This window comes from Sander vitreus, chromosome 17 (assembly GCF_031162955.1).
Source record: "Sander vitreus isolate 19-12246 chromosome 17, sanVit1, whole genome shotgun sequence".
Lineage (NCBI taxonomy): Eukaryota > Metazoa > Chordata > Actinopteri > Perciformes > Percidae > Sander > Sander vitreus.
The window spans coordinates 203417-221648 of NC_135871.1; the positions used below are offsets into that span (position 1 = coordinate 203417).

At 44.1% G+C, this 18232-nt stretch overlaps 1 protein-coding gene across 3 annotated transcripts in view; it reads right to left on the reverse strand.

The window, feature by feature from the left end:
- The window catches only part of birc6 (baculoviral IAP repeat containing 6), a 134856-nt gene that overhangs the window by 59985 nt on the left and 56639 nt on the right, over positions 1 to 18232 (reverse strand). For all 3 annotated transcript variants that reach the window (XM_078272747.1, XM_078272748.1, XM_078272745.1), the window contains exons 46-59: positions 16806 to 16981; positions 16597 to 16693; positions 15644 to 15838; positions 15328 to 15528; positions 14895 to 15174; positions 14553 to 14809; positions 13587 to 13695; positions 13067 to 13303; positions 10427 to 11288; positions 9596 to 9739; positions 6816 to 6945; positions 6054 to 6185; positions 2102 to 2263; positions 1797 to 1970 (exon numbers count right to left, since the gene is read on the reverse strand). In XM_078272747.1, the coding sequence (XP_078128873.1) occupies positions 1797 to 1970; positions 2102 to 2263; positions 6054 to 6185; positions 6816 to 6945; positions 9596 to 9739; positions 10427 to 11288; positions 13067 to 13303; positions 13587 to 13695; positions 14553 to 14809; positions 14895 to 15174; positions 15328 to 15528; positions 15644 to 15838; positions 16597 to 16693; positions 16806 to 16981 (3156 nt within the window). The remainder of the gene's footprint in view (positions 1 to 1796; positions 1971 to 2101; positions 2264 to 6053; positions 6186 to 6815; positions 6946 to 9595; positions 9740 to 10426; positions 11289 to 13066; positions 13304 to 13586; positions 13696 to 14552; positions 14810 to 14894; positions 15175 to 15327; positions 15529 to 15643; positions 15839 to 16596; positions 16694 to 16805; positions 16982 to 18232) is intronic.

Here is an 18232-nt window from a genome sequence, read left to right on the forward strand (position 1 = left end):
TCATGCACTGTCTGCCATCTGGGACACTTGTTAGCACGGTTTCTGTTTGTAACCTGAAGGCTGCTGGGAGAAGAGTCCCATCACTGAAATGAGAACTCAATTCTTCTTTAATCGTTTGTTTTAATGCAGAACATAGTCTGTCATATACTGTATGCAATATACACCATCTATTACTGAGATGTGAAAAAAACGAAAATTGTATGTATTGTGATATTTAAAATTGATTCTTTTCCCTAGAATCAGTTTTATTTATTTTTTATTATTATTTACATTCTGAATATTTTCTGTTTATAAGGTATTGCTAAGGGCGACTACATCATATCTGTTTCCAGCAGAACAGAGTGAAAGCAGGAAAAGCAGAAGATCCATGTTATGTTCTTTACAAAGTAAATAAATGTCAGACTGACGTGATGTGCATTCTTCTTAAAAAAATTTGTCTCATGATATATTTGTTTTTTGTTAAAGAAGGAAAAGACAATATACAATAAATATACAATACTCAATACTACTGAATCGCAATACTTTTAGAATCACAATATATAAACGAAACATCGCAAAACAAATCCAACCGGCAGCCATGCATCGTGAAAGAATTGAATCGGGATAAACACATATTGTCCCAGCCCTAATGCTTCACGGTTGGGATGGTGTTCTTGGGGTTGTACTCATCCTTCTTCCTCCAAACACGGCGAGTGGAGTTTAGACCAAAAAGCTCTATTTTTGTCTCATCAGACCACATGACCTTCTCCCATTCCCTCTGGATCATCCAGATGGTCATTGGCAAACTTCAGACCGAGGAAGATTGTCCGTCATCTTGAACTTCTTCCATTTTCTAATAATTGCGCCAACAGTTGTTGCCTTCTCACCAAGCTGCTTGCCTATTGTCCTGTAGCCCATCCCAGCCTTGTGCAGGTCTACAATTTTATCTCTGATGTCCTTACACAGCCTTCTGGTCTTGGCCATTGTGGAGAGGTTGGAGTCTGTTTGAGTGTGTGGACAGGTGTCTTTTATACAAGTAACGAGTTCAAACACGTGCAGTTAATATGAGTGGAGAACAGGAGGGCCTCTTAAAGAAAAACTAACAGGCCAGAATTCTTACTGGTTGGTAGGTGATCAAATACTTATGTCATGCAATAAAATGCAAATTAATTATTTAAAAATCATACAATGTGATTTTCTGGATTTTTGTTTTAGATTCCATCACTCACAGCTGAAGTGTAGCTATGATAAAAAATACAGACCTCTACATGCTTTGTAAGTGGGAAAACCTGCAAAATCGGCAGTGTATCAAATACTTGTTCTCCCCACTGTATGCCATTGTACATACATGAAATCTACATTAACATATAACAATCCCAAGAACAGTGTAAAAGCAACATCTTAGGGTCAAAAAGCTTCAATTCCCTGAGAGAAAGAAGTACACAGAAGAGTGACCGTGAGTGAGCAGATTGTGCTCAAAACCACTCCACAACCTTTTAGACTCAAAGCTTTTCTTCCAAAGCAGCCCGAGGAAAAGACCAGGTGATGTGAGCTGAGCCCGGAGTACAACTCCATTAAATTGTGATGCAGGCGGAGCATAGTAGCCACTGGGGCTACTAGGGATTATATCTCCACCCTGGCCTGGGAATGCCTCGGGATCCCCCAGTCGGAGCTGGTTAATGTGGCTCGGGAAAGGAAAGTTTGGGGTCCCCTGCTGGAGCTGCTGCCCCCGCGACCCAACCCCGGGTAAGAGAATGACCATGGATGGATGGATGGATGGATGAAAATGATTTAAACATAGGAACTGTTTCTGGTACCTTTCTCAGTGCGTAGCCTCTTGAAGGAGTCTGTCTTGGAAAGGCCAGGGTCAGAGATGACTTTGGAGCCCAGTTTGACTGTCAGGTTGATGGACTGGTAGCCCTGTGGCAGCTTGCGGTCATACAGGAGTGTCAGTAGCTGGGCCAGGGTCATCTCAGGTGGAAGGGGCTGACCTGGAGGGGAGATTCACTTCATTATTACCTCAACTTTAGCTGCTTAGTTGCAGTATTTTAATTCAGACCCCTCGATGTCCTGCTGCCAGATGTGAGTCAACATGTTAAGCTTGCACTTGTATATGTGGTACCTGGAAGCAGCTTGTGGTAGAGGTGAAAGACAGGCACACTGATGGTTTTGACTGAAGGGTCCACACCAGACGAAGCAGTCAACTTGTCACTCATCACGCGACCCCTCCTCGATGGAGGTCTGGGAGGGGTTGAAAGAGCTCGCTTGGACTGGGACTTCAAGCCTGATGACAGACACAGACAACATGGAAACATCACAGGCCTGTTAGACGATGACAAACAGCAATAGAGATACATGTTAATATTACCAAAAGCTTAGTTATTGTGTCAGTATTACATACATCTGATCATTGTAATGCCAAACCACTGCTATGTGTGATCTCAAACAGATCAACTTCTCAAATCAGATCAGATCAAATCCCAAAAAGACCAAATTCCCAGTAAGTCCAAGTTACATTTGACATTTTGAAATGTGTGCTTCAAGTACACAATATGGATGCCTATATTAAGAATTAAGTATAAAGCATTGTTTGTTTTTTTTATCTTAGAATAAAAATCCTTATTCAACTCAAGTTCAACTCAATGGAAGAAGATTCCTTTAAAGTGCCCATATTATGCTCATTTTCAGGTTCATAACTGTATTTTAAGGTTGTACCAGAATAGGTTTACATGGTTTAATTTTCAAAAAACACCATATTTTTGTTGTACTGCACAGCTCTCTCTCACTGCTTCAGATCCTCTTTTCACCTGGTCTCTGTTTTAGCTACAGAGTGAGACCTCTTTTCTTCTTCTGTACTATCTTTGATTGCACTCACACATGCTCAGTAGCTCAGATGTAGATCATGTCAGCTAGCTAGCTCCATAGACAGTAAAAGAAAGGCTGTTTCTCCACCTTCAGTCAGTTACAAGGCAGGATTAGCTGGGAGACTTCTAAATGAGGGCGCACATGGAAGTAGTTCTTTAGTAGATTATGGTGAACTTGTGTGTGTTGTAGCAGTGCTTTGCTATTGAGAATGAGGTAGCATGCTAGCATTAGAATTATCATTAGCATGCTAACGCTACGAGCTACCGGTTGCGGTTAGCCAGCTCGTTTCGGCTTGTGACGTCACAAGCCGTGCCGATTTTGACCAGCTGACCCGGAGACTGAAGGCAGGACACATTCAGAAACCGTATCTCACTCAAAACAGCATGGAGGGATTTTTTTCAAAGTTTGTATGCGTGTGGAAGCACCAGAGACACAAAAGAACACCCCAAATCCCAGAAAAAGTGTTTTTTTTCATAATATGGGCACTTTAAGAGGTACCAATGGTAACGGTACACACAATTCGCGGTTTGGTATGTACCTTGGTTTTTAGGATCACAGTTCAGTACATCTTCCGTAGAACAAGAAAAATAAAGAAAATGCGGAAAATAACTTTTTTTGAAAAGTATAAACATTCAGTCGTGGCTTATTGGCCACCCCTTTGTTTTAGTGATTGGTTTGATAAGAGCGCTGCCACCAGCACATCAGTAACTGTTGGTGGAGTACGGAGAGTAAATTCAGATGAAGTTCTGTGAGAAGGTGATGAGGGAGAAGTTGCTGACATCAGGAACACACCACAGTAACTGTAGAAAGCACTGTGATGTGTCAAAGTGGAGCTTCTAAAGAGACCGTTACTCTGCCCAGACTGCTTTTCCTCTCGAGAATGAGGAACTCTGTTGGAGCGGACTATGCAGTCAGCGAGCGGTTCGACCTGCTTTAATCTTCTTTTCAACTTCATTTGTTGACTCCATCCTTCTGGTTAGCGCTGGCTAAATCCCTGGACCTGCAGTTTATTTTCTTAACCACCCGCTCACACCATTCTCTTCATATAGGGTTAAAGTTTAAACCACCAGCTCCCATGTTACACCCTTCCACCAAGTTTTAAGACAATCTGGCCAGTAGTTTTTCTGTTATCCTACATCATAAGACTGTGCCTTGTTGATAATTCCTGAACTGGGCTGCAGCCTGCGCTCCTTTATACAGGGCAGGCACAACAGACTGACTGAGATGCACACGTGGTTCAAGCACTTTGACCATCTGCTTTAATTTGGTATTCGTTAGATTCGAGATTCGAGCGTGGTCATATATATGCAGTGATAAACACTCCGTAGCAGCTATTATTTTGGCTGCCAGAACATCAAGGGGAGAATGACTCGACTTTCAATCTATTTTTGTTTCGTGAAGTGTATCCACAAACGTACCCAACTTCAGATGAACAATGTGGGCATACAGTTTACAACAAATTCTTGTCCATTGAGCTTGACTAACCCGGGTAACCCGGCAAAGCCAACCAGCATGATACAGCTGATACACAACAACTAGTACACCGCCAAAACACTCCAGAATTTCTGTTTTGCGTGTGCGAGTAGAGGACATTAATAGATTATTTTGGCGTACCTAACCAATGTAGCATGCCAAACCAAGTCCTGCAACGAACGGTTTGGGACGAATAAACATATGGTTACAGACAAAGTGTTGGATTAACCATTTGGCATGTGGCTGAAGTTCATGTTGTTTACCATGTGTAAACAATCTACACTAGGGCTGCATCTATCGATTATTTTAGTAATCAAGTATTCTACCAATTATTCCATTGATTAATCAGATAAATAGTAAACAGCAATAGTAAATATTTATTATTGCTGTGTACTAAAAAAAAGGAAACCTTTTGTATATATACACAAAAGACAGGAAAAGACTTTTTGAAAAAGCAACATTTTTTAATGCCAAATTCCAAGTACATTTTTGGTGGCCCAAATGTTAATATTTTTCGCTCCCTTCCTGCCTCTGGCTCTTTGCACTGGATATGTAAAGAGCTGTTCACTAACCAGAGGGTAGATGTGACGGTACAAGGCTTACAGCAGGGCTGTTCACCTACACTGTTCTGGGGGACATATTTTAAGAAGGCTAATACACAGTGAGGAGGAAGAATAAAGAATGCAGACATCACCGGCATGATGACGTCATTCACGTGCATATTAAGTGGCCATGCTGGGGGGGGGGAGCCGGTTCGTCTCCGGCAGCAGCTAAGTTTCCAAAGATTAGTAGCAAACTAATAAACAGACTACAAACCGACAGCTCTCGTTTTAGCTTGTTAGTAAAACATGGCTATTAGCAGAGTAGCATGCTGTAGGCTAGTTGTGTAAAACATGGCTATTAGCAGAGTAGCATGCTGTAGGCTAGTTGTGTAAAACATCACTATTAGCAGAGTAGCATGCTGGAAGCTAGTTGTGTAAAACATGGCTGTGAGCAGAGTAGCATGCTGTAGGCTAGTTGTGTAAAACATCACTATTAGCAGAGTAGCATGCTGGAGGCTAGTTGTGTAAAACATCACTATTAGCAGAGTAGCATGCTGGAGGCTAGTTGTGTAAAACATCACTATTAGCAGAGTAGCATGCTGTAGGCTAGTTGTGTAAAACATGGCTATTAGCAGAGTAGCATGCTGTAAGCTAGTTGTGTAAAACAGACGTTAGTTAGCTACCTGGTGTCGGTTCTCTCCGTGGAATGGATGAGTACACTGGATGTTTTCTACTGAGATGATGTAGCAGCATGTTTGCAGCTTTAAATAATCCCAAACTTTCTGTCGTTTTCTCTCGCCTGTCTCTTAGACCCTCGCTATTTTCCTCTTCGTTAATTTGTAATCTGGGCCGTCAGTCTCGTGCATAGACGGTATATAAACGGTCCACAGAAGCGTCAACCTGTTGTGTGTGCTAGTAATAATCCTCCGTGCGGAAACACAGTGAGCCGTACAACCTTAATTACATTGATTTAACGAAGCTTCGAGGCAAAGAGTTTTGCTTCGAGGATTTTTTGTAATCGAATTATTCGAGTTATTCGAGGAATCGTTTCAGCCCTAATCTACACAATTGCCTTTTCAATCCGATTGGCATGTTGTCAGTGGGATAAGATCCAGCAGCCATCCCAGGTTGGCTAATGAGCTGATGGCTGGGTTGCCATTGGACAAGGGGTGTGTAAGGAACAGATTCAAGTACCTGAGGCCACAACAACACTGTAGTTGTCCTGGAAGCCACTGTCTGCTTTCATCTTTTCCTTCTCTTCATGATTCTTCTTCTCCTTGTCCTCCTTCTGCTCATTGATCAGCTTGGCTGTAATGCTGGGTGTGTCTATTCAGATCAACAGAAGACGGCATGAAATCAGATGGGTTACATATTCCTTTCAGGAATTATTTATTGTAAAAAATAAGCATTGGCCATTTTAGAGCTCCCCCTAAACTTCTCAAATGAGGGTTTCAGGGTCAGGTTTTGCGGGTGGAGTAACAAATGCATGTTTTTATTTATTTTTCTTATCCTGGTATTTATCTCGAGACACGCAGATATGCAATTTGTGACACTGTGATACTATCACACATCTGCTATCTGTCTGACGACCATTTAGCCTCTGGGGCTAACGGCTAATATTTCTGAGGTTCAGGTGTAGCCAGAGGATATCCGGGCCGATTTCCTCTTCTTTGAGCCAGTGATCGTTTACAGTCCGAGTAGATACTTTTTAAAGATTTTTATATATATTTTTTTATTTTAGGCCTTTATTGGACAGGACTGCTAAAGACAGGAAAGGGGAGAGAGACAGGGAATGACATGCAGCAAAGCAAAAAATTGGATTCCGAGATTGCATTTTAGCCAAAGAGTTCTGCCTCTTTTGCTCTCCACATTGACCGTTTACCTGCATGTAACCAAAGTCCTCTCAAACGTGACCAATACTACCTGGAGTAGAAGGTTTTCTGTATTGAAACATACCAGACACCCGGTCCAGGACTTCAGCCAGTGTGGTGGAGATGGGCAGATGGAGGGTGCGGTACTTGTGGCCTGCTCCATACATGGGGTGCTGGATCATGTGGCTGGTGGCATTGATGCGTCCTTTGTATAACTGAGAAGAAAATAGGAACACAAGGGGTTTATGTCAGCATGTTCTGAAAATATAACGATCTGCTTAGCTACAGGAAATTTCACCAACTAAAACGTATTGAGGGTATTACGACGTCAACAGTTCATGGGACCAGTATGGTTTTTTTTATGGCAGATATGGACCAGTCAATTGTTTTTGAAAGGTTTTCAGAGAGGTGTATGCCGACTCCAAAGAGATTATGTTTGTTTGCCCATTCCTTTTTTCGTCTTCCTTTGCTTCAGTTGACAATTACTATCAGCCAACATAAATGTTAAATGTGTGCAATGCTGCCATCACTGCCAATGTTAGAAAAAAGCAACACAAATGCATACCACTGAATACACAAACAACTGACAGGCCAGACACGTTACCACCCGAGACAGATGTAAACTCTATGAATGACACGACAGGCTGCGAGACCCAGAGAATTATAGCCAGAGACATACAGCTGGGATAATATCAGGGAATCCAACATCAAACTACTGGTCCAACATACATGCATACATCTAAACATGAGTCTTAAAGCTAAGTTACACAAAGTCCAACAAGGCAAGACACACAAGTAGTAAGGTGATCAGACTTGGGTATGCAGCCACTTTCCTGGAACTGCTTGCACAGCCAGGAGACCGACACAGCCGTGTCTGAGTATGTCTCCACCGCATCCACCTGCACCCGCATCAGCTGTGTGTCTGCCTGTGTGTCATAGCCATTTAACCCGCTAGTCCTCATCGATATATAGTGGCATGCAACAAACTTTTTAAAATATTGTTTTTAACAATTTTACTTCGGTCAAAATTCATACAGTTGGTTAAACGGTTACTCATTAACATCCTTAAGAAATGCTAAAAGGCTCATAACGATTAACAACAAACCAACATGCTGATGTTCTGCAGGGATAGTTATGCTGACCATGTAAACCAAGCTAGTTTAGTGTGTATGATTGCTAACACTGACTTGGTGATGGTATTGTGTTGGTATTTAGTTTTGCAGGTTTTGGTCATAAACCAAAGTATTTGATGAATTGAAATGTGAACTTGCTGATGGCGCTAGATTAAAAGCCACCAAAGTTAATGCAAGTCCTGCTGAGGAGGACAGGAATATCTGAACCAAATTTCATGGTAATTCATCCAATCTGCAGTTTGGTGGACGCACCACTGGGCCGAGTGAACAACCAACCAACCTACAGACTGTCAGAGTGACATAAGCATCCCTAGAGCCACGATGCTTCATTACACAGCTCCATGGTCCTCTAACCATGAATGCACATGGGAACACACACAGTATTGTAAAATCCCAATTTTTTTCAGCATTTTTAGCACAATAAATATCTATATAAAATGTCATGACAGTCATTTCTTGCTTTTTATCTGCTGTTTTTTCTGTAAAGTGTTGTAACCTTGTTAAGAAAAGTGCTATGGAAATCAAGTTTATTATTATTATTATTTATACATGCACGTGTACCGTGCCTTCAACACTTTTTGCGTTTTAAGTATTACTCAAATAAAATCTCATTACTTTTTAACTGCCTGTAATATCAGCTGCCCTCATGAATCTGACTGAGCTGAAAACATGACACTGATGAGATGTAACGTTAATTTAGGAAACCTCTTTAAGAAATTGGGACATGCTTGGATGCAAAAGAACCAATATTCACCTGTTTGAACAGCCACCATTCCTGCTGGAGGGAAACTAGACTGGGTTGAAACCAAAAACAGATGGCTCTTCTCGTCCTATTGGCAGCGCCTTTCCCAGTGCACTATGCTGATTACAATACAGAGCCACCACAGCGGCGATGGCGTAATGCTGCAATTGCATTTACAAATAACAGAAATCCACCAAGTGCAACACTTACAAAGGCATTTCCATGAAGACACCAGTCGGAGTTTTGTGGAAAGCTGGAGGACATTTGATGGAGGTGGCCGCCTCCTTATTCTCTATGCAGGGAAAACCGTGTCTGGGCAGCTGTTGCTAAAATATCTCGTCTGGATCAACCAAACACCCTTGCCAACCACAGTCCCCCGCCTGCTAGTGGGCAACAAGAAAGAACAGCCTATAATACTGAGAACAATGAGACAGCTAGGATGTTTAAATGGCTTGCTTTGGCTAATTAAAACCATTTTCTCTATATACTGCCCCCAGACACACACACACACACACACACACACACACACACACACCCCCCCCACACACACACACACACACACAAAAGACCGTCTCTAATAACCAATTATTGAGTTGTGTAAAATATAGAGCATTAAGATGTCATTGAGGACACCATAATGCTCCATCCCAGACATGCATCAGTCTGAGGGGATCGCTGTGATAAGAGAGGAGGCTTCTGTTCATATTGCTGGGTTGCCCCCTTGTGGTCACAGCTGAATTCTACACCAATCCCACTATCAGTTTGAGCCGTTGTATTAACATGCTGGGGGATCTTTTGCCACAAATATTATGTCAGTCATGTCATTACATTGGGAGAGCATTGTTCATGACAGACAACATCTCGTCACATGTATGACGACACTGAGATACATGCTAATGTGTCATCAGTGAGCATCAAGCAAACTGATTGGTTGATGCAACTCAGGAAAAGAGAGGCGGCAGATGTTCAAGAGCAGAGAGAGTTACCCACCGGACAGGGAGACTGTAGGAAGACTGTGACCTTCTCGTCCTCCAGCATGAGCTGCAGGAACAGCCTTCGAATGAAGCCTGAGATGTTTCCAGAGATCGGCACGTTGCCTCGCTGGGGTGCAGACTGGAAGAGCTCACAGAGAACCTGCAGCCAGAAAACATTTGAAAATGAATACAGAGACAAATGAATACAGGTTGTCATTGATACCACCAAGGCCTTATTAGGGTTCCTACTTCTTTAGGAAATGACCTTGCAGATTTTAAAAACATGACTAATAGCATCATTTAAAATGATTCTCTCTAGGGCTTTGCTGAACTGAAAACTCCAAACTTCTGACTAATTCCATCGGCAAATCTGTGTGATTCCTGGTGTCTCAGAGAAAGTGAAAGCTTTGGGCTGCATTCACAGAGCCTCAGACGCTCCGGTGATTCGGCGCAGGGTTGTGTGGCAGTGTGGGAATATCCTTTAAAAGGTCCATTTGTGTGACTTCCTGTCGTCTACTTTAACCCCCCACTGTAGTACAAGTACACTTTATATTTCACAATTATTGTTTTTCTGCCAGATTAACATTTCTGCTTGATTAACGCACTTGAAGGAAACTTCTTTTTTACGAAGAAAGAAAAGAGCGACAGTGCCTTGTGCTAGATAGGAGTGTAAATCATTATTCGATTTTTGGTTTACTGCCTGTAGAATTTAACCGATTACAAATATTTTAACTGATAATGCAGAAGAAAAAGGAACAGTTCAGAAAATGTGTAGATTTGCTGTAGTATGCAGTTGCACGACTAGGTGTGGCCCATTATCCTAGAACCCTGGAAAATAAGAGCAGACCTGAGCCATGAGTCGCTGGTTGTTAGGGTGGCAGGAAATACACTGGAGAAAGAAGGCCACGGTGGCGTTCTCCAGAGCAGTCCTCTGCTGGGTGCTGAGTCCTCCTGCTTGGCCAGAAGAGGACAGGGAGAAGCGTGATCCTGAAGCCTGAGGCTGGGATGGTGGGGGGCCTGCCGCAGACCCAGAGCCCAGGGACTGACGGCCTGTATTGGCACCGGCACTGGCACTGGAATGGCACAACAGGAAGAGCAGTGCTGTCCAGAGCGGGTTTACCTCTGGCCCTCCTAACCAGTCTTTCATGGCGTGACTATTGCCTACTTCAGTAAGGAAGCGCAGCACCGGAGCAGCCAGCTCTGCAGCCAGAGGTGGCCGAATGTGTGAGGATGAGGAGGATGAGTGGTAGTGATGATGGTGATGTCGTCTCTCGGCCTGAGCAGCAGGTAGAGGCAGGTCGGCACCGGCCAGAAGGCCGACACAGAACTGGGTGAGGCTGCGAACCAGCAGTGAGGGTAAGCCTGAGTCCAGCAGCTGCTCTATGGCTCCTGGAGACTGGGAGGCAGCTGCCAGCGTAGCTAACTGGGACTCTGACAGATTAATGGGGGGTCTGGCATGCTTGGAGTCGTCGGTAAGTCCAGCAGCATTGGTGTTGGCGTCGTGCTGCTTTTTGCCGTCGTCAGTCATGGAGAGGCGGTGGTGCTGGGCTTGAGAGTGACTGGCACTGGGCACGGAGACGATCCCCATCCAGGACATGAGCAGCGAGAAGTAGCTGGGGTGGATGTGACACATGGAGCACAGCAGGCTGTCCACGGCTTTCTTCAGCACAATGTTGCATGGCAACGACATGGACCAGTTGTACAGCAGCCTGCAGGAAGGAAGATGAATGGAATCAATCATCAGTCATCAATCTATGTTCTTGGTACTCAGAAGGCTGCTAAATCAATGTTCATGTACATATATTAAGACTTCTTCAACTGTGTAAACTGTGTCTCATAAGTAGAGTTGAATACAAGGGATTAGGATCTTGGTATTACCAAGTGCCTATGTGTTCACATACTTAAAAATAAAAATGTTATGTTAGCACATAACTGCTAAACATTAAAGGGCAACCTTGAAATGCCTTTAATATTACAGCCTTCTCTTATTATTTGCCTGCCAGTAAGCAGGGAATATGGTTGGCAAGTTTGGTTGTTTCAGACAAGTAGTCTCAGCAACACCTGAGCCAATTGTCATGACATTTTATAAAGCTTTTGTATGATTTTCATAATTTCATCAAAGCAGCGTGCATGTGGCAATCTGGCAGACCTTCTAAAAAACAGATTTTAGCAGATTCTTCCTTAGCGCATAACAGATGATAAATGATAAATGTATTACACTGCTCTTTAGAAGTTGAACAAGGCATGCATTCAATTTCTCACTGTGCATATTTAACCCTGTGTTGCTGTGGCTTTCATGTTGATCTAACGGCATCCTATTCAGACCTGAGTTGTGTTGGTGGTGTCACAGAAAGGTTACTAGGACAACCGTAGTAAGGCGAATGGACAGGCTGGTAAGGAAAGCTGGCTCTGTCGTGGGCGCTTATCGTCAGATAAAAGGACCCTGAACAAACTGCTCAACATGCACAGTGCCACGCACAACTGACAGACTGAGGAAGTCATTTGTCCCCAGGGCCGTACGTCTCTACAATGCTTCACTAAAGGGAAGAGGAGAGAGAGACTTCTCGGTATAGTCTGTCTGCCTCTCCCCCCTCTCCACCACTTCCACTACCTCCTATAACAATAGTTATGTACTGACTGTCCACTGGCCCACTGTTAACTGCTTACACTGTTTACTGGCTATATTAGCCCATATGCACAACCCCTCCCCCCCTCCTCCCACCAGCCTGGACTGAGGTCTAACTCAATACTTGAACAATGGCTGTAACACTATTACTTCAAACCTCTAATATTGACTGTTGATTTGGGTCTATCCTACTGGCTACTCTATTGCCTTATAATGCCCATATTTAATGCTGTCTTTTTTTAAACTTTATCCTTGCACTGCTATAGATTTTATATTACTAGGTCTACATTATTCTCGTATGTTGTCTATATTTAATGCTGGTCTCTAGACTTTATCCTTGCACTACTGGACTTATGACACACACACACACACACACACACACACACTCATAGAGCACCTTACCTACCATGCAGACTGAATCACAGGGTCAGTCCCTGCCCTGTCACTGAAAGCGTCTCATGCTTATACATCTCTTAGTACATTCATCTGGATTTATTATTTAGTATCTTTTTTTATTTTCCATATTATTCATGTGGATTTGTTATTTCATCATCCTGTTTATGATGTGTATGTTGTGTGTGATGTCTTTAAGCTACTGGGACTTTGAATTTCCCCTTGGGGATCAATAAAGTAAGTAAGTAAGTAAGTAAGTATCTATCTATCTATCCATCTATCTAAGACTGCTATCATGACTTTAATGTAAATCACGCTTCTTCAGACATGAGAAAACACTGCAGCGAGGTGCACATCTGAAAGGGGAGACTCTGATGTGAGGGTGAGTATATATTAACTAATTTTGTGGTAAACCATTCCTTGCATGCATGTATGGTCTTTATAATAAGAACAAAGACTATGACTGACTCAAAGAGCTCTCTGTTGAGCAGTGCAGGCAGGTCGTAATCCACAGGCAGCTCGTAGCTGTGCCAGAGGATGGCTGCCACACAGTGGAGGTGGGAGGGCGAGGGCATGAGCAGGCCGTACTCCCTCAACGAGGCAGAGGACGAGCCAGCACTGGCGCCAGGGTATCCCATGGGGCCACTCATCTTGTGGGCCGCCACTCGCGAAGAGTCGTGGACCCACTGGAGAAGAGCCTGGATCCTGGAGGGGGACAATTCAGAACAAGCTTTGATCAATAACTCATCACATGGTTTCATCTGCTCAGTTCCTCAGTGTGAGGGGCGTCACCATGGAATTTATGTGCAGCAAACACGACCATATGACAGTAAAAGATGACAGGGAGAGTTTAAGGACACGTTTTACTATCGGTTTATGAGTCTGTCTGGAATATCACCTTGACAGAAAGCGGTTTCTCATTGGTTGTTGTTCTTATAGAGGGGAGGATGACAGTTTGAGTCAAGGTGAAAACAGGATGTTGATGTACCTGTCTTTGGTTCCAGAGTCCTGCGTGGTGCCCAGCTGGTACAGAATGTCAATGGTGGAGTCTGAGGAGAGGCCATTTAGTCGTCCAAACAGCAGAGGACTGTTCAAATCTACAAAGATAGAAGCAAAGACTAAAATAAGGATGGCTGTCACGCTCAATAGTTAAAGCAATAGTGCGTAGTTTCTGTGTCCCCCATGAGGAATTCTAAGTAATGACAACAAAACTGTCGGCGTGTCCACATGATACAAGCCTTCCATGATTGCGCACGCGCTTGATTTGGGACTCCGATTTGGCAGTACCAGTCAGGTTCGGCCGGGTCAGGTCTTAAAGAAGCAGACCAGGGCGACTTGTATCTCAGTTTTAGGCCCTGTGCAGAACTCAAGCAGAAATGTTGCTCTTTCAGGTGGCAAGACCGCTTTTATTAATGCAGCTTTACTTCATTTATACTTACTACTGCAATGTGACCAGTTACTTGTTAGCATGGTCTGCATGACAGTATTTGGAGAAGCTTTATCTGAGTCTCAGTAATCTCTGAATGTTTTCCTAGCCATGTCCTAGGAATTTGTCCAAATTTGTTTCCTGAAAAGTATTTTGGTACAGCTGACATGCTGTACACCGACTTAAAGACTCAATTCAATGGAATTTATCAATTGAAAGTGTACTAACTGAACTCTGTCTCCATATATTAGTACTAAATTACATAGATCTAAGTAATTATTAGGAAAATACATAACTGTAAAATAAAGCGTTACCAAATATTCTAATTGATGCTTTTACTAGCTGGTGGGGCAAAACAACATCTGAAATACGCCCTTCTCTCAGTCTTTCCCACTAACAACCTCATTTAATGACTTCTTTAGCCAATACGTTTGAATATTTTAAGACTATTTGATGCTTTTTAAAGATCCTGTGTATCTGCTGCCTGTGATTAACGCTGCAGCAGCGACGCAGCAGTGTGTGACTCACTGGCAGGGTCGGTACCAGAGGCGGCACAGTTCCTCAGCAGAATGTCGATGAGTTTGAGTCCAATGCGAGTGGACTGCAGGCCAATCTTGACTAGCACAGCCTCGATGTTGGGCGAGTGCATGCCGCAGTACGGCGACATGAGCAATGCAGCGCAGGTTTGCAGCAGGTTGGCGGTGGGTGCTGCAGCACTGGCCATCGTGGCCTCCAGGTCACTGACATGGGTCAGGCAATGGTGGAGCAGACGCAGCCACCCGATGCTGTACAGGGGAAAGGAAAAGGTTACAACACCACCCACATATAATACAAGTACATATTTCTCAGTCCAAAATGTGTTTTTGGTACCTGGTTTTGGAGACCTGGTCCTCAGAAGGCAGGAAGGGATTGTTGACTGTTGCAGAGGAGGTGTTACCAAACGCCGTCAGGCCCAAGAGTTTGATCTGAGACAGACCCAGGGTGCTGGCATCACGAGGCCGGTGCAGCCTCAGGCAAACAGCCGACGCAACCTCCGCCTTCACTAGCTGGATCTTTATGTAGGTCAGGCCGCTGGTGATGACTGGTGTGGAGAGCGGCAACATGTTAACCCCGTCAGCACTGATCTCCACCGAGACCGAGGACGGGCAGGCTGGTTGGTAGGAGGAAGGAGACACAGTAAAACACAAAGGAGCGACAGATGAGTTTTCATCCAAGTGAGATGGAAAAGCTTTTGACGGTTGATGGAAATACACATTCCAAAACTTTCTCATTTCCTTTCAACCTTAAATTGGGTGCTACTCACTGGCTAGAGAGGCCAGGTGTGGCTGGATGTGGAGCTCTTTGAGCAGCACGGCAGCAGGAAGGTGGATGGTGAGGTCACACCAGGCCTCCTCTGGCAGGAAGATGTAGGACCAGGCTGCTGAGCGCGCCCGGCGGTGGGGGGGCGTGGCCTGGAGGAGCACCTCTGCTGGCTGCGCCGTGGGGCTGCTGGATGTTATGGTGCCTGTGAAGAGACAACCAGATCATTTAGACTTAGACAATAGTTGATGTAAGGTTATAAGTTCTTCTACTATGAAAATATTGTCCCACAGGATGTAATAGACTGAGGAGAAAGCAACCTAAGGGAGCAAAGTTGTGGAGTCCCTCGGCGTTGTCTGGCTCTGAGGTCATCACTCTGGCTTTCAGGTTGCCATCCGCTGTCTTCCCAGGACCAGAATCCAAGAACTTCATGATGGTGGACACCATGCTGCGTGCTGTGTTTACAATGGCACGGGTGCTGGTCACCATGTTGTTACAGATCAATTGCACACCACCTGGTAAAACACAAGAAAATTATGTTTTTTTCATCAATCAGATTTTCCAAAGGCTGCTAGAATCCATGCTACATACATTTGTGTAGCTGTGCGCTCTAACAACTGTGCAAAATGTCCTTCCTCTTCTGCAATCAGGGTTTTAACATAGGTAAAGTGTCTGCCTGCAGTGGGATAGGACTAGTCCCAGATAAATCACAGAGAAACATTCAGCAGGTAAAACAGGTGTCACGTAAGGCCCCTTTTAGGGCTGGAGAAAAAGTCATATTGCAATGGGATTTACATTACTGCAATTGCTATAATGGTATCATGAGTCTACTCACTTGATTATCAAGGAAAATGCACAAAATACTAAAAACATACAAAGTTAAATGAGCATAAGAAGAAATACATAAATGTTGGTTTTTTAAAGAACTTAATATTTTACTAAATTAAATAAAAAAATAAAAGTAAAGCAAATTTTGATTTCTGTTGCTGTATTTCCAAAACCTAAGAGCAGCACTGGTGGAAGACGTGAGTTGAGGATGTTTTCTCTGTTCCCTTATACTTTTTCTGCACCACATATTCATAGCACAATCTACCATGCCTCCTATCGACATCCTACGGTCTGCTGCAGATTGAGACCAAGATTTTATTAGACCCATCTCGCACAGCAGGACACGCAATAAACAAAAACACTACTGCTGTTGTTGCACGGTCTGAAGGTGCATTGAGTGTGAAGTACAGTGGGGTTAGGAGGCCAGTGCTGTGTATATACCAACCCATGTAATGGAAGGCCTTGAGAGCCTCACTGGTATCCAACACTCGCAGGATGAACCACAGAAGAGGCTCCGACAGCTGACAGGTGGAAAGAGACCCCTGCAAAATGTCAAATAAAAAAAAATAAAAAAACATATTAAAGTTCTGGCATGTGGATTTGTTCAAGATGGGATTTTAATATCAGATCATGACTGAGGTGGCTCCTGCTCACCTGTCTGCCCATGTAACCACAGGCCATGTATGTGAGGATGGGCTGCAACATGACCTGGACGGAGGTGGCCCTTTTGCTGAGGGTGGTGAGGATGGTGAAGAGGCCGTCGCCCACTGAGATGGCGTCCAGTCCACCATGAAAGTTCTCATGTTTGGTCAGGTGGAGACCGCTAGCTCCTGAGGAACACACAGGGGTCAGCTCGCAGCAGTACACATTCATCATCCTGAGCTTTTAGTTTCTCTCTTCTTCTCTAGTTCCTCAACACTAGCACCAGCAACACTTTAGAGGTATTAGAACACGCCAAACTGAACACCCGAGAGCATCTGTGTGCTTTTGTTAGGCTAAAGGCCGTTTTATGCTTCTGCAGAGGCTCCATGCAGAGCTTTCTCCGTAGCCTACATAAGTGGCCTGGTGTTTATACTTGTGATGGTGATTGGCTTCAGAGTGAGTAGTGACTCTAGAGTCATAGTGAGAGAAACAAGGTGTCTCCCCTGTTCTTTCTGACCACGGTGGGAAATCTGGAGCAGGAGAAGTTAACCCTCTCCTTGATGTCATGTTGTTGATGGAGAAGGAGAACCAGGAGAAGTTAACCCTCTCCTTGATGTCATGTTGTTGATGGAGAAGGAGAACCAGGAGAAGTTAACCCTCTCCTTGATGTCATGTTGTTGATGGAGAAGGAGAACCAGGAGAAGTTAACCCTCTCCTTGATGTCATGTTGTTGATGGAGAAGGAGAACCAGGAGAAGTTAACCCTCTCCTTGATGTCATGTTGTTGATGGAGAAGGAGAACCAGGACATGAGTTGGGGGGGAAATGCAACGCTACCAAGCCACGGCCGAGCCACGTGCGTCGCCGTGACGTGTGGTTACATTTTTGAGAAGTGACGTCAGGCTACGGGCGTAGACGCCGTAGGGTCTGAGGGGGTACGCTGTCGATTCAACGCAGAAGCATAAAATGGACCAATTGGCCTAATAGACGATTAACGCATCAATCTCCACGCACACACACGCACGCACGCACACAGTTTAAAACATTAAACTAATACACAATAAACTAACTTTATTCCTTTATTTTATGCAGCAGTTTCTATTTTTTAGCAACAGCTGTAAACAACAATAACATAATTCAGCATTCATTTGGAGTCATGTTTGTGTCCAGGGAAACAGCTGCTGCTGGAAACCAGGTAGGGTTGGGTACTGAACCCCGGTTCTAATACGGCACCGGTGCCTAACGACCGGTATCTACCGGAACGAATAGCAACGCGGATTTAGGTGCCTCATTCCGGTGCCATTTAAATGCAGAGCTTCACTCTGATGCTCTGAAACAGTAGCGTTTTTTGGCATGGGCGAAGTGGGCAGCCGCCCGGGGCGGCATTTTTTCATGACACATGGGGGGCGGAACAAATCCTTTGAATCCTCAAAGTGGTTTT